General features: G+C 45.1%; 1 protein-coding gene and 1 non-coding gene across 3 annotated transcripts; one reads left to right on the top strand and one right to left on the bottom strand.

Annotated features, from left to right (window-relative positions):
• Positions 1-2,524: 2,524 nt before the first annotated feature.
• Positions 2,525-2,606, bottom strand: Trnal-aag. The gene has a single exon. It is a non-coding gene; the product is annotated as a tRNA-Leu (tRNA).
• Positions 2,607-3,402: 796 nt separating this feature from the next.
• On the top strand, positions 3,403-22,798 carry LOC122375847 (myosin heavy chain kinase B-like). 2 transcript variants are annotated; one of them, XM_043355391.1, is made up of 9 exons: positions 3,439-3,539; positions 7,819-7,940; positions 9,660-9,756; positions 10,126-10,259; positions 10,954-11,089; positions 15,102-15,265; positions 17,074-17,088; positions 21,560-21,682; positions 22,087-22,798. In XM_043355391.1, exons 2-9 carry the CDS (start codon positions 7,824-7,826, stop codon positions 22,180-22,182), a joined length of 882 nt encoding a protein of 293 aa, XP_043211326.1. In that variant the 5' UTR covers positions 3,439-3,539; positions 7,819-7,823; the 3' UTR covers positions 22,183-22,798. The 2 variants fall into 2 exon arrangements, with proteins under 2 accessions (XP_043211328.1, XP_043211326.1); XM_043355393.1 differs by lacking the exon at positions 17,074-17,088 and having other exon boundaries at positions 3,403-3,539.
• Positions 22,799-22,908: the final 110 nt, after the last annotated feature.

Here is a 22,908-nt window from a genome sequence, read left to right as displayed (position 1 = left end):
CTGCATTGATTCTTAGCTAGAACTCCAGTTGTGTCAGTGCATAGAGTGAAGATACAAGGTTGATGCCATGTATCGTGTTTGATACCCCATTTCTGGCTAGATGAGTTAGGAAATAGCTCTAGATGTAGTGGACCTGCTATGCCGAGCTATACCTACCGGTGAGAATCTTTGTGTCTGATGAGTTTTTTGAGCAGATCATGTGATGTGATAATTCGTTCTGCAGCAAAATCGCTCCTCAGGCTATCGTTGAAAGGTCAATCAGAAATAAAGTGTCGAATACATCGATACCACAAATATGTTTGCATATATCAAAGGGATCGGATATCGAGATTGGTCAGTTTTATGATGTACAACAGTAAAAGAAGTATAATCAAACCAGCCTTGAACATCAAGAATGAAAATACCTATCCTTTTATACATCAACTGGATAATTGTTAAGACAAAAACAAATTTGATAGGAATATACCGTCAAACGTTTTTTTTTTTACATTCTCCCCAAATTAAACGTCACTGCTAGGCTGCATGATCTGGATTCTGATGCAAAAACACCGTCTGCTTTCATCAGCCATTTTGGTGGATCAACAGAAGAAATAGTCAACCAACCAAATGTCATGGCGCCTAGGAACTGCCGTTTTTGACTCTGGTCATGCCTTCAGTGTTTTGCGGAGCTTTTTGCGCATCAAATAAGACTCGCAAAACCCGAAAGCGTTTCCGTCATTGGCTCTGCTTACGTCTTGGAGAATGACTGATGATAGGTCTTCGAGTGTCTCTCGTCGCTTCGCCACGGTTCTGACAGGGACTCTCTTCGCTTATTCTGTCAGCTCAAGTACAAAGTCCGTGCTTAAAAATATGAAATTCAGCAAGAGGTCAGCTAAATGAAGACTTTCGCGAATAGAAAAACAAAGATATTGAGATTCTTTTAAAAACATAAACTCAACGTAAGCAGCGCATTTGATCAGCTTTGAGAACAAGTTTCCAACAATACGCCAGATGCCAATAATTTGCAATTCACGGAAACGAATCAACAAACAAAAAAGCATGACAATAACGCATTAGTTACATTACCATTATGGATAATCGTAGCTGCTTACGACAAACTCCTCTTGTAGGGTACCTAACTATCCCAGACAGATAGGATAGGATACCTAAATGATAATAATACCTGACATTTGACAAGTAAGAAAAAGGGACTGGTAATCGACCTAAGAATTCTTCCGTAGCTATGGGCTTAGAGATCGACGGAAAATAGGTCGCAGGGTAGGGTACTAGGGTAGGAGGACGCGAAAACGATAGTAACTAGCCGTTTTCACGACGGGCTATCCGGTGAATGCGCATTATTTGACCAAATCTACACCTAATATCTTTTACAGCAAATATCTTCATTTTATGAATCTATTTCAGTGTTTTAATCGATGATACTCTCCGATCATATGCCAAAGCAGGCATATAAGCAAATAGTGCAACCCTAGCTGATGGCTACTAAGAGATACACTGAACCCAATTTGACCGAATCGGCACCTAATCTGCACAAAATGTGCACCAAATGTGCACTAGATAGCCGTCGTAAAAACAGCTAATATACAATTACAAAAACTGTGATATACTTACAACTTAACGGACATTTACGAATCCTGAAAAAGGCAATTCTAATTTTTAAAATTTAATTTAGTGAGTAAACCCCCTAGGCTGGCAGGTGCGTTGTAAAACAGATTCTAGACAAGGAATGAAGGCCAATCAACATTGCTTAGGTACTTCACTTCACATTCTATGGTAAATGGTATACAGATGAAATAATATAATGATCTCAATACGGAAAGAAATTATCATAAAGTTAAAACAATATTTTGCATTATTTTAATGTACCGATAGTCCGATAGTGAGAGTAGATATAAGATAAGTGCTCTTTCAAAAAGAAAACATCTGAATACCTATTAAGAACAACTTAGTTAAAGCGGAAACACGCAAGATTCTTGTCCCCTAACGCTTCAATAAACAAAGCATGAAGCAAAACTATTGTTCTCGCTTTTGATACGTTGTCCTTCAGTAAAGTGAAAAGGTCATTTCTGGTGACAAACATTTGTTACACGATTACGGGACTACAATTTACTGAAAATGGGATTGAGCTCCAGTAAAACTTTCGTCAGGAGGTACCCAGCGCCACAGTGCAGCATCTCGTGACAGCGTGAGTAGGGGTCTTCCAAACGGGGATTCCGACCCGAAATACATCTAGGGAAAGCGTGAGACTTATTAGGCATATAGACCGGAAAATGCTACATGATTGATAATTAATGCGGACTTGTGACTTTCATTGCCTGCTTGATAGATTCAGGGAGGGTTACATATATGGTGTCTAAATATCCATCCCTGCTCAAAGGCTCCGAATGAGGACACATAGCAATTCCCTTAGATCCGACGATTTCGACTAAAAAAAAGGTACCTACTCGCCGTCAGTGCCAATATTATTAAAAATGGATCAACGTGAGCCTCGCCACTTCAGCATGCTGTTGCGTTTTCGGAAAACGTTTGGCAGCGGTGGGATTCGAACCCACGCCTCCGAAGAGACTGGTGCCTTAAACCAGCGCCTTAGACCGCTCGGCCACGCTACCATGTGTGACCAGAAAATGGTCTGTTGGGCGGCCGAGGGGGTATGGGGTGTGGTCTCGGGGGGGGGGGCGAAAAGCACCCCCTCGACATTATTATTACTTTCATTATATTTCATTAAAGCATTGCCCATCTCGGAACTGCATGTCTCGGATCTTTGCGTTTTATGAACATGCCCACTGTGTTTAATTATACAGTAGGTTACCTACTGACTCTGAGATGGAAGAGCCACAATGTGCAACTTTTTACGAATAGGTACCTATATACGATACGATACGATACCGTGTCAAAATTGGCACCACCTTCTAATTGGCAATGGTACCTATAGGCATGTGGATTGTGGATTGTGGATTGTGGATTGTGGATTGTGGAACGAGGTGCAACTCGTTCTTCGACACAAACAGCTTTAGGTATTCACGAACCTTTTAGGAAAAAAATATGTAGCTACTTCTTACGCATTGCGTTTCGGAGGCTAGATCGAGTATGCATCAAAAAGGCATAGGCAAAAAAAAAAAACATCATAGGAGGCAAAGTATTTATAACGAATGAACTGCAAAACGAAAGGACTTAAACGTCAATCCAGAAAGTGTGACCAAATTAGGTTATTTCCCCAAAATATGCTGCATGACATCCGGAACATTCTGGACACAACTGGCCACACTCGTCACCTAAAAATACCCCCCTCCCCTCCGTACGCTCCCCGAACGTTCACTCCTCCCCCGCTCTCTCTCGTTCTCTCCCGTTCCTCCCGTTCGCTACTCTATCCTGTGTGACAGTTTGGGCATACCTCGCCCTCCCCTCTCCCCCACTATGTGACCTGGGAGGACCATCGACGGGCCTCGACATTCGCTACTCAGACGTCGAGGGAAGCAGTCAATACACGCAAGACAGGGGAGTTGAGTTGACTTGAGGAGGAAGACAGGACAACATATCAGCAGGTAAGGATAGCCTCATAGGCTCTATAAGGCGTCAACGATTACTAGCCTGAACGATAGCAGTGAAAGGCAGTGTAACCACATAGATAAATATTTGAACTTCAGTGTGCAATTATCGAACACATTTTTTCCAGGACTAGGTAGTCGACTACAGAATGATGTTCCACTTTTCACAGGCAATTATTTGCCTGGAGTGGTAGGCTGTGCCACATCACACGGGCTGAGTTAACAAATTATAGCTTTGAAATGGATGGCTGTGATGAGCATCGTTATATATACTATGTAATACGAGAAGTAGTAGCCTTTGCTCATATTAATGTTCAAATAATGCACAAAATTGGATATATTAAAATAATACTGATATTTCGCCTTGCGGCATCATCAGAGTACACACATACAACTTTAGGTTTAACAAAATGCAAGAAAGAAAGAGACACGTGCGACTTTACCACGGGAACAAACGCCAGCCGATAGTCAACTCTTGTCCTATATAAGAACATTGGAAGAACCTATAACATACGTTGACTACATTTTATACATATGATAACAAATACATGTAACAGTACGGTAGAGCGAAGAACAAACACACAACAGCAATAGGAGACGATGTGCAGACTGCAGAGGCCAGAGACCTATACCACACACCATGTCGGTCAGACACCAGAGGGCTACCCTAGTAGAGGCCATGTATCTAACTGATTGTTCAGACTGGGACGCCTGTCCCGAATGGCCAGAGCCTCTGCTATCTTTCTGTCTGCTGCATCTTTGCACCGGCGTATGATGGAGACAGACAGCCGTGGCTCTGACACATTGGGGTGACACTGTTCCATATGATCACCGAATGGGGTCTGCCGAGTGCGATTCGCGCCGTCACGGAAATGCTCATCGAATCTATATCTGATACACCGTTTGGTTTCACCGATATAGACTTGCGGTGGTCCTCCCAAGTCAGCACATATGGTGCACGTGATTGTGTACACCACGTTCTTAGTGGTGCACCGACCCGTCAGACCATTGGTGCACGTGCGGCATGAACGCTTTCCAGCGCGGCATGGAGGTGGGTCTAACGCCGAGTGAACAAGTCGTCTTTGGATGGTGTTCTCGTTCTTCCAAGACGCCGTGAGACTCGGATTGACTGATTTTAGGGCAGCATCTACTCTCCTAGTCAGGGTGTCGTCTATGAAAGGAAGGGTAACGTATATCCTGTCTTTCTTCTGTGGTCGTTTTGTTGTCTTTTTAGGGTGTTTGTGCTGACGTATAGCTTGTCGAGCCACCCCGTCAAGCCAGTGGGGTGGGTAGCCGTTAGAGAGGAACAGTGCACGAATCATATCCATGCTGTGTTTGGCGCTGGTCTGATCTGAAGAGACTTTGAGTGCACGTAGAAACTGTGACTTCACTACTGCTTTTTTCATCTTAAACGGCTGGGCGGAATCGTACGGGAGGATGATGGAGGCTGCTATCGGCTTTAGGTAAAGTTGGGTGGTATACTGGCCATCCGGGCGCACGCTGATGATAGTGTCCAAAAATGGAATCTGTCCGCATTGTTCAGCTGTATCTGTCCGTTCGATGGTAAATTTGATAGTGGGGTGGACTGTGTTCAGATACTCAAAATAGGACGTTAGGGAGTCTTCTCCGTGCGACCACACGCACAGACAGTCATCGATATAACGCATGTACATGTCCGGCTGGACACGATCCGATGACAGAAATATTTCCTCTAGGGCTCCCATGAAGATAATCGCTACTGACGGGGCTATGCGACTACCCATAGGCAGTCCCATGTTTTGTTTGTAATATGCCTGACCAAATCTCAGGAAACTATTGCTTAAACAATGATGTAGTAGGCGTTCAACGTCAGCCAAATCGAGTCCAAACATGTTGATGACATGTCCATGTTCCTGCAGTAGGTTCGTGACCGTCTGTACGGCCTCATCAATGGGAATATTGCCGTAGAGGTTAGTAACATCCAGGCTAAAGACTATCGTGCCCGGAGGAAATCCGTTTGCGTAGCGCTCATTTAAGCGTTGGAGATAGCTGTCAGTGTCTGGAAGGTGGGCTGGGACATACGTGACCAGCTGGGAGAGAATCTGTTCCAAAAACCACGTTACCTTATCGAGAGGACCCCCACATGCGGACACAATGGGGCGGAGGGGCACCCCGCTCTTGTGGTTTTTTGGGAGGCCGTAAAATTCTGCCGTCCTTGAGCCCTGTGGAAGTAGAGATTGGACGAGTGTTTTCTCCACTTTGTCTGCCATGACCGTTTTAATGACCCTTTTGGTCTCGGCTTCTACTTTAGGGGTAGGGTTCGTCGGAACCTGCTCATAGTCATCGAGAATGTGAAGCGCCTTACTGACATAGGCATCCCTTTTCATGACCACGAGACCTTTACATTTGTCTGACGGCTTGACAATCACGGTGTTATCTCGAGAAAGTTGGGCGATGGCTTTGTCTTCTTCTGGGGTTACGTTACTTTTGGAGGCACGCTGGTCTTTATACAGGCCAATGACCTTACGTTTAAGCTCGCACATAGCGCGTTCAACATCGGATGAAGCGAGACGGGGGACGGCAGCGTCATTGTCAGCAAAGCGTGGTTTCAGCTGTCGCTTGGGCCCCGCGTACGATGCTACGTTAGACATTGGGACAATTATAGCTTTGTCCCAATGTTCACAATCGACACGCTTAATTGCGTGATAAACGGCACAAATTAGCGCTCCGGTCAACTGATAGCTGCTGAGGAGTGGAACATCATTCTGTAGTCGACTACAGGGTGTCCCATAAGTTCGTTCTCACCTAAATTTTACGTTTATGGGCTCTCTTGCTTAAAGGCACGCTGCAATTTGGATCGTAACTGAGCTTATGTGGTTGCCATGGCTGGTAGCAATATGCTCCACAGTAACTAATTTCTGTAGACAAAATAGTTTTTGCTAGAGAGCCCGCTTCCTACAGAGACGGCTAACGCCGCAACATAGAGGTCTCTGATACGGTTACGTCTCGGTATTTAGTCAGCACGTGACCATTCGCGACGATTGAGGGTGCTTGAGGCCTACCAGTCTGTAGCCAATGTCCATCGCTAACTGGACGCACAGTCAGCAAGTGACGCCGATGATTTGTCGGGAGTCAATCACTGCAAGTTTATTCTCTTTCCAGTCAGCCCTCAGGAGTGAGCCATGTGACCAAAACTGTGTGGCGCCAAAGTGGCCATCAAAAAGGTCAAAGGGCTAGAAAGTTGGTAAGCAGACTTTTCAGGATGGGTTACCAGCTGTCGAAGAATGTTCTTTCGGGGTACATAACTCAAGGTTACTTAAGCTTTGCTTACCGGAGGGCTCAAAACAGTCAAAAACGTCTTAAAATGGCCAAACATGAGTTTCGTTATGCCTGAGGCTAAAAAACTAGAGGGCTGAGGACATCAATCAGGTCATCTGGACTAACTTATCCACGTTCGAGATGAAACACTCGTCCAAACCCGAAAACAACCCCATAAGGGCGAAGGAGGAGGCCTCCGTTTCGTCCCGTTATGGTCCTATGCAAAAGGCAAGGGTCACGGTATTGTGAGGTTATAGGCGTCCATACGCTGACCAGGTTTCGATTGGTATTCCAGAAACAGTTTTGGTAAGCAGAATGATTTTCCAAGAACATCTAGAAGGAGTTTCAGCCTTCAAGCTGAACTCGAACCGCGAGTATGAACACATTTATAGAGGAGAAAATGGCATCCGGGAGGTCGTAGGCCCAGCTTCAGGCAAGACAGTGCATCAGTGCACAGGTCAAGCAAAGCTTAAAAGCGGTGCAATGAGACTGTGACAGGCGTTTGTGGCAAGATCACATGCCAGGCAACTCATCGGATCAAAATTTCATAAAAATTTGCTGGTTATACTGAAATTGAGGCTCGTCGAAGCGAAGCGCTGTTCCAGCCTCGAGAAGCTCACGGCGCACGTCAAGTCAGTCTGGGCTAACTTCAAGCCTGCTATGCTGCCAAACCTGCCGGTTGGCATGCCGCAGCATGTATTCATTTGTTTGCCTATGAACTGAGGAGCACAATGAGGGGTGATAGATATATCAAAACGCAATGTACTCTGTGTCACATGCAAATATAATGTGAGAACGAACTTATGGGACACCCTGTACATATACTCCCTTCCGTTGAATCAGTGTCATGATAGGAAAATAGAGCTTGAACAGGAAGGACTTTGTGGCGAAATGCGATCCAACATCTACTCTGCACATCCTTCATGAAACGAGCTATACGTAAGAAGATCAACACGTCCTCCCGCTATTTCTTTTTCAGCCACCATGAGTCTGAACATCGTGGCCTCCACCACGGAGGAGACGAAGCAAGGAGGTGACGTCATCAGCATGATCTTCCACAACGGCAAGGTCTTCACCGGCGCCGAGGGCGGTAAACTCATCGTGAGTAGCTCACCAAGATTATCGTTTGTAGCTCCTGTCGTGTTTTAAGTCTTCTCGTTAACAGGGAGGTGAAGGGGTTGTTGTTTGTAATTACATGGCACCATTGCGATGGAATGAGGAAGACAGAAGACTTCATGTCAATCGACAGTCAGAGATGATGTACTGTCGCAGGATTTCGTTTGAGAGGCAAAGTAGTTAGTTTTGACTTCGCTGCTTATCTTTATTGGTCCAAAAAAGATGCAATTTTTTCTTTTCATTTCACTATAGGTTTTGGAGTCATATAGGCGGCGGAACGGGGAGGGCACCGGGGCACCGCGCCCCCTTTGATTTGGATATTTTAACATTAGCCCTATGGGCGTTGCATGGAAAGAATGGGACCTAAAGTCGGCAGTGCCCCCCCCCCCTTAATTGAAGGTTTTCCGCCGCTACTTTTTTTAACCTTTCCTCAGCTAAGCTTTTGAAAGAAGAAATCTTAGCGCTAAACAATTTTTGCCTTGTTTCAATGATATCGACTCAATGCATCTGTTAAAAATGTAAAAAAATATATAATGGGACCTGAAACTGAAAGAAATATCCTAAATGTTTTTTTTTTTTTGCGGGCAAATATTCCAAGTCCAAGCGTTTAGTGGGTTAAACGTAATGTGCGGTCCATTAGTGACTTAAAGTTTGATTTTCATGAAAAAAAATGAATTCACGCGCGATTAGTTTTCTCCCTCACGCACGTGAAATAATTTCACGCACTACTCATTTCATAACAAGCCGATTCAAAACAATCCCTTGGTCTGAATCCAGCTATCTGACGTTGACACCTTTCCAAGCGTTAAATCGCTCATTAAGAATGGACAAAAAGCTCGACAAAACCGACCTGTCCTCTCTTCGACGACATTACTTCCCTTCCCCGCCGTCCATAACACACCGCAGCACATCGTCAATTTCTAGAGTTTACCTACACATTGCACCAAACACACCATACAAACGTCCCGTGACCAGATCGCATCAGGCTATTTTGAGGGCGTTTCTCTCTCTCTCTCTCTCTCTCTCTCTCTCTCTCTCTCTCTCTCTCTCTCTCTCTCTCTCTCTCTCTCTCTCTCTCTCTCTCTCTCTCTCTCTCTCTCTCTCTCTCCCCCCTGTTTGCCCTGGGTTTGTCGAACCCGGAACTGACCGACAAACTGGCCCGGAAATAGCCTGTCGCCTGTCCGCGCATGCGCACTGCGTGATTACTGTCGGCAGGGTATTGAGGGTGCTGCTCGTATGTTGAGATCAGCGCAGAAATACCGGACATACAAGAGTGATGAATGGTGAAGGAACGGCGGAGTTAAGCGTGGACTGTATGCGACTCTCCCAAGATTCAAGGAAAATGAATGACAAGTTTGGCAGCGAAATTATTGTGGATGTAAAATGCTTAACCAACAAAATATGTATTTAAATGACGAATGCCTAAAAACAGGTCAATGCTCAAACCCAATATAAAGATGTTGCGAGTTGATATCGTCATTGGGCTTGTGATTCCTAGTCTCATGCAGATGAGGGACATCAAGATATACAACAGTTGGATAATTATTTATCGTGCATTACAATTTGCCTCCATCGATGTTTTGCGGCCTAGTGAATCGCAATTTAAGACTTACTTTCTTCGATTCGCATTTCGTAACAGTTTGCTGCACTTACTGTCAGTCCCCCAAGATGATTACTGACATGTGACATTTAATTTCGTTCCAGATCTACAACCAGGATTTAACCGTCCACAAGGAACTTCAGGCTCAGTTCAACACCGTCAACTCAATGTGCATCTTCAATGGCGACCTGGTCACTACCGGTAAGGACGCGTGGTGATGCATACATGGGGAGCATAAACAGTCCCATGACGTCACCATATTTGATACGATAAACCACAGTAACTTTAAATGATTCAGTCCGATCTTTTCTAAGATAACCTACGTTTTTGCGATACAAATGCCATCGATGATCAGCAAAACCGTATCGAAATTTCGAATGAAAGAATAAGTAACAAGCCCTTTTTGATAATTTACCCGATTTGTTCATCCCATGAATGAGGTCTCAGTTGATTACCATTTTAAACTTTTTTTACCAGACGCTCACCTCTATTTACCCGGCAATTTAACCTATAGCCTTGAAATTTTACCTTGACCCATTCGTCAATTTTACCCCATAATTTCTCGCCCAGGTAACGACGGTCTGATCAAGGTGTGGAGCGCCGACACGCTGGAGCTGAAAAACACCCTGACCGGCCACGACAACGAAATCCGGAAACTGCTGCCCACCGCCGACCGACTCTACTCGGGGGACATGAACGGAAAGGTGAGGTATTATTGAGGGTTGAGACCCTTTTGTATCAGGGCTATGAGACAATGAGGGGGAGAAGATGGGCTGAGTAGGTAGGTCACCGACTGCTGCCCACCGCCGACAAACTCTACTCGGGAGATATGAACGGAAAGGTGCGGTATTATTGAGGGTTGAGACCCTATTGCATCTATTAGACATAGTCATGAGGGCTATGGGACTAAAGGCTGGAGTGGAGTGACTGGAGTGAGTTAATCACAGATAGCTACCTATGTTGCTACCCACCGCCGACCGGCTCTACTCGGGGGACATGAACGGAAAGGTGCGACCGGCTGGCGAATTAGCAAAAAACGAGAGCGATATACCTAATTCATGATCATTCTAAACATCAGATGCAATTTTCCGAGAATAACATAGGTGGAGTGGTTTCTAAACCAGAGTGGTCAAGGTGATTGATAACTCTGGTAAATTCCTGTCTTAAAATAGTTGCTAATATGCTTGTATCAATTCCTGATTTCTTTTTTTGTGAAATTTGCTATCAAGGAAAGCATACTGAGAAATGGAAACCGTTTCCAATATTCGAATAGGGAAAACAGGCATTGAATTTAAAACGAGACAACAGCGTCCGAGCACTTTAACCGAACCCGCCCTATGCAATACGACGAGTTTTCTAGCGCACAATTCTATCTTTCTCCCCCGAAATGGTCCACAGGTGAAGATCTGGAGTAGGGAGCTGACGAGCCAGTTCACACTGAGCTGTGTGGAGGAGGTCTGGGACATCGCCGTCGCCGGAGACATCTGCTTCACCGTCCGGGACAAGGACATCACCTGCTCCGAAATCAAATTTCGTGAGTGAGAGAAAGAAAGAAAGAGTGAGAGAGAGAGAGAGAGAGAGAGAGAGAGAGAGAGAGAGAGAGAGAGAGAGAGAGAGAGAGAGAGAGAGAGAGAGAGAGAGAGAGAGAGAGAGAGAGAGAGAGAGAGAGAGAGAGAGAGAGAGAGAGAGAGAGAGAGAGAGAGAGAGAGAGAGAGAGAGAGAGAGAGAGAGAGAGATCACCTGCTCCGAGATCAAATTCCGTGAGTGGGAGAGGGGGAGGTCAGAATTCCGTGACTTGGAGGAAGGGTGGGCACCTGCTCCAAGAGCAAATTCCTTGAGTGAAGAGGGCGCGTCAAATGATCCGAGATCAAATTCCGTGAGTGAGAGAAGGGAAGGTCAGAGTTCCGTGACAAAACTCCGGTGTTGTCATTAGACGTTTTAACGGTAATTTTCGCAACACACTTTTCACAACATGCGTTATCTTTAAGGTCGATAAACAAACATTCCCTTATCAACATACGTTATTAATCATATCAAATGCCATCGGTCGTTACAGAGCCAGACGTCAAATGTTATTCACAGGGACACCTAGTAATGATGTCAATTACAGAAAATCGGAATACCGATACCAAAGCAAATACTAACCAAAACCGTGGGGAAATACCGAAACCGAACCAACTTTGAAGCATGAGGGAAATACCAACTTCTTACCAATTTCATAGCCTTTTATACATTAGTGAGTGTTCGTAGTACAAACAAAATACCAAGCACATTAACCCTATTAGTGGCAGGCTCCTGGCTACCCCTATTAGTGGCAGGGGGGCTGTTTACGACCCCCCTTGATATCTCGAGATCTAACGGGCCGATTTTCAAAATTCAAACGGCATTCGATTTCGCTCAACGTGATCTACATTTCTAAAAAATTAAAATTAAAAAATATCAATAGGGGGTAGACGGGGGTAAAACCGGGCAAATTGCAGATACATTTTAGACTGTTTATCACGGCCAGGTTTCTGAACCAATCATAACGCAACTTTTGCCGATCGATAGAGAATGAACCAGGAATTCACATGGATCCTAAAAATATGCATTTTCAAAAATCATAGGCGGATACAGATCATTGAGATTGGGGGTACACAAAAAGTAGGTATAGTAAATAAGGTTTTTGTTGGTACTATTTCTAAAAAGGGTGGTAATGGTCTTGTTATGTTACAATTTTCTAATGAGAGAACGACTACAATTGTATTGGTCATGCATAGGCGGTGTCGGGGCACCTATTTTGGGAGGTAAGACATAACCCCCCTTTTTGGACGCCTGGATCCGCCTATTATAGCAAAAACGTGTCAAAAGAGGATGCACAATAACTGTATATGTTATCACATGATACCTTTCATTCACTGTTCGTAAAACTGGTGCAGCATCGTGATCTTCGCCCAAATGACTCGCTTCACGAATAGGACCCCCCAATTCCCAGTGCTCTGGAGCCTCCCCTGGTAAAGTTATGAACTTGAAATTTTCAGGGAATGTGCCCAATTTAGTTTTAGGAAAAGTCAGAAAATTTCAGCATCGTAGCTTCAGCGGTTTCGGAGATATTCCCGAAAAACCTGAGGGGTGGATGAAAACAACCCCCCTGCCACTAATAGGGTTAAGACTGAAATACCAAATACCAAGTTGGTATCGGCTTGGTGTATCGGTATACCAAAAAGTTGTTATCCGATTGACATCTCTAACACCTATGCTCCAGATTGTTTCTCATCATCACTCGCAGCCCACAGGTGCTGATTTGGAGTCAAGCTCCCTTGCTAGCGTCGTGGTGTTGTTTACTCTAAGTCGCCACACCATTTATTGCGGCTCCCCTGTGACGGGTGCCAAGGTCAGTCATTTGGAGGGTTGCCAGTGAAGTGGCAACTCACCAACTTTTCGCATCCTTTACAATCCTCGTGCCATTGGTAACAAACGAACGCAGCGTTGAGCGCTCTTCAAATCGACCAGAATTTTGCTGATTAAAATCTTCCCGTCTGGCATCCGTAACATCTTCAGGGTCCAGGGACTAGTTGACCCACCCGAAAGGGAGCGGGACATTGTTAATACAGAAAGGATTGGGATATGGAGAGCCGTCATTTAACTCACTTCCTTATTTTCACCGTCAAGTGCATAACGAAAAAGCGAACCTCTATATTGGACCACGGCCCCATACCCTCTCCACGTCAATCACTACCCTCAAAGTCTGTGGCCTTGACTCTGACCGACCTCTGCAAGCCTGTGCCTCACCTGTTGATATCTGTGTGAAGTCTGACTCCGTACAGCTGCCCCGGGATCTGACCGGTCGGTCTATCGTCTGCACTGTTGGTGGGGAAAGGGTGTGTGCATCTGTCCTCTATTATAGAGGTGACAGGATGGGTGGTGGAAAATTGTAGTGATGTTGGTGTTGTAATGATCGTTGGGAGAGACCGCACGCATAAAAATGTATACCACACCTTTTTTTTTTTGTTTATGTATTGCGTTATCGTACTTTCGTATCGTACATCGTATAGTACTTTCATTTTGGCATTCGAAGCATCTCGACAAAAGCAATTAACGGCTTAAAACTAAAACGGTAGGAGAGTGATTCAGCCCCTAAGCTGACCGATCAGTGTCGCCAGCCCTCTCCTCTCTCTCTCTCTCTCTCTCTCTCTCTCTCTCTCTCTCTCTCTCTCTCTCTCTCTCTCTCTCTCTCTCTCTCTCTCTCTCTCTCTCTCTCCCTCCCTCCTCCAATCCTCTCTCCCGATCCCTCCTCCCGTGCAGACGGATTCCTACCCTCTCCGTCTTGGCCGGCCGTCGGGTCCCATATCGATGGCGCATGCCGAGCGAGCCTCGGACCGCTGCGATACATCTCTGTCCGACAACAACCTTCACCCGTTCAGAAGGGTGGAGTCCGGGCAGTGCCGCCCGAAATATAGTCGGTAGAAACATTCGACAAACGTATGCTGTATTGACACTACTTTAAAGTGGCGAGTAGATTTCGTAATTGGCTTCATTCAAGCTACTGAACTTTATTCTTCAATGGACGTGAAAGTTAAGCCCGCTTACGATTGTGTACGAGGAAAGGTTGCAGGTAAAATTTAATGGATAATGTCTGATACAATTCGTGAATCTTAATGCTACATTGCATACATTAGAGATGCGATAGCCTTTTCCGTTACAGCCCTTTCTGTTCTGATCGGCCCGGTCTAACCCTTCAGCTCCTCCGACCGCCGCCCCGCCGTCCGCTCGTCGGGCGGCCGGTCCCGACCAAAATAGTTCCGCCTAGAAATAGTGCCGAGGGGTGGACGTGCGATAGTGTTCCCACCACCTAAACACCGGAGACCGGGCCAAAAATCGCAACAGGCTATCGTGTCGAGGTGGGCAGAGTTTGGGGCGGTTATAAACACTGAACAGGGAGCTGGGCAGGAATGGGGTTCGGTGTGAGTCATGACGGGTGCGTTTTGAATCGAGGTCGGGTTTGGGTGTGGGGAGCAGGACACGTCTCTCTGTTTCTGTCTCTTCCTCTGTCTATGTCTTCTTGTATGTAGGATATACCAAAATATATCCTACATACAATTTCAAGGAGAGGTCATTCACAAAGTACTCTGTCTATGTCTGTCTGTCTGTCTGTCTGTCTGTCTGTCTGACTTACTGACTGTCTGTCTGTCTGTCTCCCTGCCTGTCTCTCCCCCTCTCTTTCTCTCACTCTCTATCTGGCTTTATATTTATGTCTTTTCTCCTCTCTCCCTTCATTATAATACCACATCATCGGTCGTGAGTGCATCGCGGTTTCTTCACTTCATTGCAATACATTGTGGCGTTGCAATTCTACCTCCACATCGCACCAAGTGCCTCGAGTCTCATTAATCACCGAGTAACCTTAACCCGCCCCCCCCCCCAAAAAAAAAGAATCAGACCTATTATAGACCATATGACCAATCATTTATTCTCTATTGATTTTTATTTCTTTCCCTTACAGAACAATTGTAGACCGCATGACTAATCTATTTTTCTAAATAATTTTTAATTTTAATTTTCCACAGAGGAGAATGTGGACGGGGACACCAAGTTCGTCATTCTGACGTCATTCGAGGGCCGCCCTCCGCTGGCTCTGGTCGGTAACACCATCTGCTACTGCAACCGGCCCGGGATGACCATCAAACTGAGGTCGACCGAGAAGGGACACGCTGAACAGGGCGAACTGCAGGTGAAAATTGGGGAGGGAGGGGAGTGAGGGGAGGGAGGGAGGGGGTGAATAAGTAGCATGCCAGGAAAGTAAATGGTGGGAGTGAGGGAGCAGAAAATAGGACGGGGAATTTTTGGGAAAAAGGAAAGATGGTACGGGAAAAAGAGGAGGTGGGAATAAGTAGCTTAACCTTTAGGTAGCACGGGATTTAGACGGAAAAGCCCATCTAGTTGGCCCTGAAATTTGTGACATGTTTAGCGACATGGGTTAGTGATAGTCTAACAGGAAGGATTGAAAGTCGACTCCATAAAGTGCTTGTGGGACAATGTAGGTTTTTATAGAAAAGGCGGTGCGAGCGACTTTAGCGAGTGTCATTTGAGCGAACGTCATTTGAGCGAACCATTTTCAGCGAATGGCAATTCAGCGATTATCAAGTTCATCGATTATCAAATAAAGCGATTATCAATTTTAGCGAAAGCTAAGTTTCAGTGACATCTATTTCGTCGACTACAATTTGAGCGACTGTCAGTTCAGCGAAACATTTCACCGTCCTGTAACAGTGGACTTTTTTCTTTTGCGAGCGTATCCGTTTCCGGAATTTCTCATGGTTATCCGGAACTGGATGGCGGATGTCGCGCGTTTAAAGGTCAGACATTGCGCTCCAAATTTAATGCTACATTTGTCAAAAATTCCAACAGTTCAATTTCACCCCCACCCCCCACCCCACCCTGCTCTTTGTCAATAATGGTGACCAAACGTTTGTTCAGAGATCAATATTGCTTTTGCTTTTTTCGCGAAATTGCCCCGCTTGAATTTGGATCAGTTCCCCATGTTGTAAAATTTGTTCTTGCCCCAAGCACCGTACGAATGTCCAGATATTTGGGTGAGGTCCCTGAAACATAGACTGGATTCCCCTGTGCCATCTCTCTAGTTTATTATTGGTCCTTGGCATTCCTTCCGTCGCCCTATCTCTCATGTTCCGCATTGTCAATTTAAATTTTGCCCGCCTCCTTCCCCTCCCATGCACCCCTTGTTGGTCGTCCGATGTACATATGTGTCTTCAAAAGTTAAATGATGCGTAAAGAGGTGCAATAATTTCCGAAAAGTAGCAAATGATTGACTTTCGTCGCGTTCGGTCATTCGCTGTAACTGCATCGCTCAATTGGTCCCCCACTGACCACCATGTATTCGCTCAATCTGGTTTCGCTGATTCTGGTCCTCGCTTAAGTTGATAATCGCTGTGACTGAATTCGCCGACTTGACAATCGCTGAAAAAGCCAATCGCTGAAAATGTTTCGCTCAAATGTCGTTCGCTGAAATGACATTCGCTCAGGTGTCGCAGAACCTAGAAAAGGCATGTATTGATTAGTAATGAATATTACCTCATGGCTAGAAGCCTAGAGTTCAGTTTTCTCACTGGCTGTTATTTTGGTAGAAAGGAATAGACAAACTGCTGCTCACTAGAATGTCCGTTGGCTGCATATTTTTTATGTCTTTCGCATTGTTTCGTAAGATATCTAAATCTAGTTAGGTATCTTCGATAGATTTTCTGGATCTCTGTAGTTAACGCATGCAGTATGGACTCTTGATAACGTCATGTTTTTATCCTTAGGTGATTTAGTGCTGAACGCTACAGAACCAGGCCCGTAGGTATTCAATGTTATCTCAGGTCTAATTATTTGCCAATGACGCCTAATTATTTCGGATATGCTATGTCGATTCTTTGTATGATAATCTAGCTTCATCTACATATGTCGCATGATGTGTGTGTGGTTATAAATGGTAGCCGGTTTATTGTTAACACGCGAAATGTTTTCCTTTTGTCATAGGCTGAAAAAGGACAGGTGAGTAATACAGTGATCAAAGGCTTGCGCTTCATGATCGTACGCCAAAAAGTAATGCTGCGAAACATTTAGGTTAGCTGCGTGACCATAGTTTGCTTGTAGCAAGCAATATATATATATATATGTGTATAAGCAGGCAATATATCTTCTTTGAGGCAAGTTTGGTTGAATACGATCGCGTATTTGTTTTTTATCACTTTCTTTTGAAGCTTTTCTTTCTTTCTTATCACTTTCCGGTCAGTTTCTGGCAGCTGGTGTAAAGTATCTCCAATGTTCATACATGCATTATATTGATTTACGTTTTGCGACGCGTTTCGAAGTACTCACTTCGTCATCAGGCATTTACACTTTACACTCTCATCACATTTAACACTTACATTATATCTAAGTTACTTCATACATTTTTGTTGACCTTAAAACAAATGCGATGTGACCTGTCAAAATTCAGTGCACGGTTGTTCGAATCTAGTTCGAAAATTCAAACGTGCTGCTTCCATCATGCAACATCTCCATCTACTACCACCGATCTAGCAGATACTAACGTATCAGAATGAACGAAATGTCTCGTTCACTATACACTGAACAGTCCCCTCCCCACACACACACACACACACACACTTCACCATCACCTCCTATCCTGTCAGCGTGATCCGTCCCCTGTGTTCGCGCTGATCACACATGGACGGGCAGTGTTCTAGGATGTAGGCGGCCTCGAGGATCCTCAGCTTCCACATGTTATTCTCCCTGTCCAAGATGCTTGTGTTGTCCACCATGTCCTGTCTTGTGATGCGCTCACCGTGGGCACGCTGGGAGTGTTCAGCTGGACCACCCGCAGACAGATGGTATGAGAGTCGGCGGGACAGGGTCATCGTTGTACTGCCTATGTAAGAGGATGTGTCTCGGAGCTTGCAATCTCCTTTTTGACAATTGTATTTGTAGACAACATGCGTCTCTTGCAGGCAGCTTCTTTTGGGGCGGTTACAGATCACCAAATTGGATGTTTTGGGGCTCTTGTAGTATACGATCAGTTTGACTTCATGCCCTTCCTTTGGAATCACATTTTTCTTCAAAATGCTCTTCAACACCTTCTCGTCACTCAGGTAGGCCTCATTCATCTGGTTCATGTAGAACAGCTTGTGAACTTGAGACTTGGGTTTGGGCTGGTCTTCACCTGTCATTTCTCTGCCGTTGGTGTGTGACTGTCTCGCTTGGTATTTGTCCAGTGTTGATTTGACTTCGGCATCAATGTCTGTACAGGAGTAGCCGTTGTTTACTAACATTTGCTTGACATGTTGAAGCTCTTGTTGCACTAGCTCCCATGTGCTACAGTGTGTCATGGCTCTGCGCACGTATGTGCGTATCATGCCAGTCTTGTAGCGTTTGGGGCACGCGCTGCGAGCGTTCATGCAACGGCCGATGTCAGTTGGCTTCCTGTACACTTGCGTGACAAACTTGCCTCCTTGTGCTGTGTCCACGTCAACGTCAAGGAAGTGGAGTCTGCTTCTTTCTTCAATCTCGTACGTGAACTTGAGGACGGAGTTGTCTTCGAATGTTTTCTTCACAACTTCTAGAGCTTCAGCGTCTTCAACCTGTAGGCACACATCGTCAACGTAGCGCTTGTAGAAAGCAGGCTTGTTGTCCAGCTTGGAGAGCACCTTGTCCTCCACCGCACACATGTATGCGTTTGCAAAGAGCACCCCAAGTGGGGACCCCATTGCAACGCCGTCGATCTGACGATACAGGTTCCCTGATGGGCATCTGAAGGGGGCTTCCATGGTGCAAATGCGCAGCATTTTCTTGAGAAGCTCGGGTGATAGGCCCCTGGGTGGTGGTAGACTATCATGGCTAAAAGCATACTCCGTGATGATGTCGATGGCTTCATTGATGGGCACGTTCGTGAATAAACTCTCCACGTCCAGAGATGCTAGAATCCCGGCTGGTTGACTCGATTGGATAATTTCCAGGAATTCTTCGCTCGACTTCAGCGTGTTCTGGACCGGAATGTATGGGGTAAGTAGAGAGTTCAGACGTTTGGCTAGCTGATAGGTTGGTGTCGGTATTTGTGAGATGACAGGTCGCAGTGGGTTGTTGTTTTTGTGTGTCTTTACCGTTCCGTATAGATATCCTGGTGCGAAATCTCCCACAATCGGTTGAAACTTTTCCCCGTCTACGACTGCATTTGCGGCTTCGATTACTTGATTTGCCTTCTTTTTCAATTCATTCGTAGGGTCTTTCTTGATTTTCTTGAACTTAGACTTGTCTGTCAAGATATCTTCGATTTTTTGAAGATACTCTGTTTTGTCGATAATAACGTAGCTTGAGGATTGAATACGTAGCTTGAGGTTGAATACGCGATCGTATTCAACCAAACTTGCCTCAAAGAATATATATATATATATATATATATATATATATATATATATATATATATATATATATATATATATATATATATATATATATATATATATATATATATATATATATATATATATATATTTGTAGTTATCAATAGATTAGTGTCATAGTGTCATACGGACTCGCCATTCGGTTGCTTGCCCAGTATTTGACCGTTCGCTTCAACAACACTCCATATGAACGGATGTAAATATATAGCCAGGTTCTGAAGTCAGACAACCCCAAGCAACGTTCAATTGCTTTGGATACATAAATCCAGAAGTGGTAGTTCCAATGTATCAAGAAATTAGCGCTTTTAGGTAACGCTGTTTCACAGGCTCTTATCACCTAAATGAAGAAACTGTACACTTTAGTTATGAAACGCCATAGAAGCATGATGTTGAAACACAACAATTCTTTCGTCTCGTTTTAGGTGTTTGAGCTGTGGCCTGTGCCAGTTGTTTGTTTTATTGACATGCTACGATGTAAAGATAGACAGGGCACGTACGAGTATATACCTAGTCACACCGTTGCAACTAATACAAAGACGTTTTATAAGCATTCGCAACATCAATGATCGGTATAGTCTTATCTGTCTCACATATTGAGACAAACAATTATGTCGTTTACGTCTCACATTTGTATCGTTTAATTCACAAAAAAGTATTCATTCTCAAACATCATGTTTCACATTGTTAAACGTACAGCCCACCACTAAAGTAATGTGCGGTTTTACCAATCTTAATGGATGGCTTTGACTGGCGATTTTTTAACCCTCGCCCATGTAGGGGGGGGGGTTGGTGCAACCCCCCCTGAGGTTTTTCGGAAATAGTGCAAAAACGGCGGCGCGCAGCGCCGCCAAATTTTGGGTACCTTATGGGGCAAGCCTTGCGCATCTTTTGATAAAAAAAAATTGACGGGGTCATGTCAGGTCACGGAGTTATGACGTCACAAAGGGAACAGCCTCCGGCCGGATTTTCACAAACTGAGTGCCAACGCCCGAGGTTTCCTGCCGGTGGTACGGACATTGGTTGATGGATCGTGATGAAACTTCCCATGCATGTTGGGGCAAGTATTGGCTATCATATGATATAAGAAACTTGACCGGGTCAGGTCAGGTCACGGAGCTATGACGTCACAAGAGGAACAGCGTCCGGTACTATTTTTGAAAAGCGCCCGAACCACTATTTTGCTAATTCTTGTCACCTCGATGGGAATATGCAGCAATATTAGCTTCTATAGGGAGCAAATGGACCTCCCAAATCCAAAATTACAATCATATTTCAAAAATTTAAATTTTGATTTTTCGAATTTCTGCCGCCGACTGTGACCTTGCCGACTTCCGGCGCTCCCAACGCGCCATTTTTAGAGCTAGGGAAACGAAATACATACCAAACGATAGAGAATTGATCAAGGAACACGATACTGAAGGTTTCAAGTCGATATCTCCCACCGTTTTGCCGCAATCGCCGCGGAAAGTTGAAAAAGTCTATTTTTCCGAAAAATTTGACCTTTGACCGGTCAAAAGTAGGTCAAATGTTGACCTAGGACCAAAAAATATACCACCAATCGCGAGATCTCGGCGAGAGCAATCCGTTGGTCTTTTCCGCTAAGCTCTACGACGCTCCGTTTTCAAACGCCAAGGGGGGGGTCGCACCAACCCCCCCCCCCCTGCATGGGCGAAGGTGGCAGATCGCCGTTTACGGGCGAGGGTTAATGCGGAGTGATCGAAAGGAAAACGTCAATAGATAAAGTTGCAGCTGCAAAGGTGACGATACATGTAAGCTACATTCAAAGTTTCATTGTAGTCTGGCTAATCGTTCCTAAGCTTCAGAAGCAGAAAATACTCATGACTGAAACCGCACATTACTTCTGCTGTGGACTGTACATTTCATTCAAAAATGCATGAAGTTGCGCTAAGCAACAAAATAACCCATCAAAATACCCTAATCGCCAGCCCGTAAAACCCCTCACAACCCTCACAGTTTACACTTGCACGCATCACGCATTGCATCATTACACGCATCAGTTTTGACGCGTGGACTAAAACATCCCCTCTAAACACCGCCCACAGGGCCACCACAAGATCATCACAGCGATGGAGGCCCGGGGCACCCTGCTCTACACGGGCGGGTACGACAACACAGTGAAGATCTGGGACGTGCCGTCGAAAAAGCTGATCGCCAGCGGAACCACCGTGAGTTCGAGTGATGACGGAGTTAGGGTCGGAGTTAGGGTCGGAGTTAGGGTCGGAGTTAATGTCGAAGTTGATGTCGGAGCTGGGAGATAAGGTCTGAGTTTGTCTGAGAACGTATGAAAATGGATCAATGTCTGTGTTGAAGGCTATCTGAGCTGAGATCTGAGTTGAGGCCAGTTAAGGTCAGAAATAACGTCAGAGTCAGGTTAATGTCGAAGCTGATGCATGATTTCATGTATGAGAATTGAGAAGGCGAGTGAGTCGATGCTTGCATTGATGGCTATCGGAGTTGATGTTACAGTTGGTGCGAATGAGTTGAGTTCGCTTCATGTTTTAGAGCTATCGATGCAACTCTGTCCTGACGTTGACGTGACTTTGACCTCCCTCCTGACCCTGACCCGCAGGTCAGCAGCTCGGTACAGTCTCTGACTGTTGGAGATGACGGCAGCATCTACGCCGGCCTCATGGGCGGCTATGTCATCAAAATGCAGAAGCAGTAGCGGAACGTCTGATGACTCCGCTGAAGAGGTGCTGGCCGAAGGAAGTCACGAGATCTTGTCACACTGATCTGACTCGCGAGGGTCGATGAACATGAAAGAGAAGTTGAGCTGAGAGAGACTCAGAGAGACTGAGGTTCTTGAGTTCGGATGGAGGATTTGGAGTCTCAAGAGAGTAGGCGAATTTGATGCGAGCTTGCACTTCTCTAAACGTATAGAGAGATGAGGTCAGCTTGCCAAGTGTGTTCTTGTGATTTGTTCTTTTTAAGACTGTCCATTTGGAGACTGTTTTGGTCTGTGCACACTGGGCGTTTGGAAACACTCGTCTGAAATCGTTTTCAGCGCCAGGGAATTTTTATACACGGAAGGGCGTATATGATAAACTACCAGTAACTTTCAGCATTGTTGTCCCAGTGCACAATCCAACAACCCGAATGCATCTAGAGTGTTTGTGTGTTTATGTTTGTGTGTGACCTTATGTTAGCGTGTTTTGATGGAGTTTTGCCCGTTCGGTGCCGGTCGTTTGGTAGCATTGTGCATTATGAATCCTTGCGGTACCCGTTTTATTCGTGTTTTTATTGCAGTAGTGACGCTTGTCAAATATATCGCTTTTTGTGTGGCCGTTTTTATCGGTAAGATGAGTATGACTTTACGAACCGGAAGTTATATGAAGACTGAAGAATAACGTCGATAACGATTCGATTGAAGACAACTGTCAGCGACAGAAAC

The sequence above is a fragment of the Amphibalanus amphitrite genome, unplaced genomic scaffold (assembly GCF_019059575.1).
Source record: "Amphibalanus amphitrite isolate SeventyFive unplaced genomic scaffold, NRLGWU_Aamphi_draft 001937F_arrow, whole genome shotgun sequence".
Taxonomy (NCBI): domain Eukaryota; kingdom Metazoa; phylum Arthropoda; class Thecostraca; order Balanomorpha; family Balanidae; genus Amphibalanus; species Amphibalanus amphitrite.
This window is presented reverse-complemented; position numbering and strand designations above follow the sequence as displayed.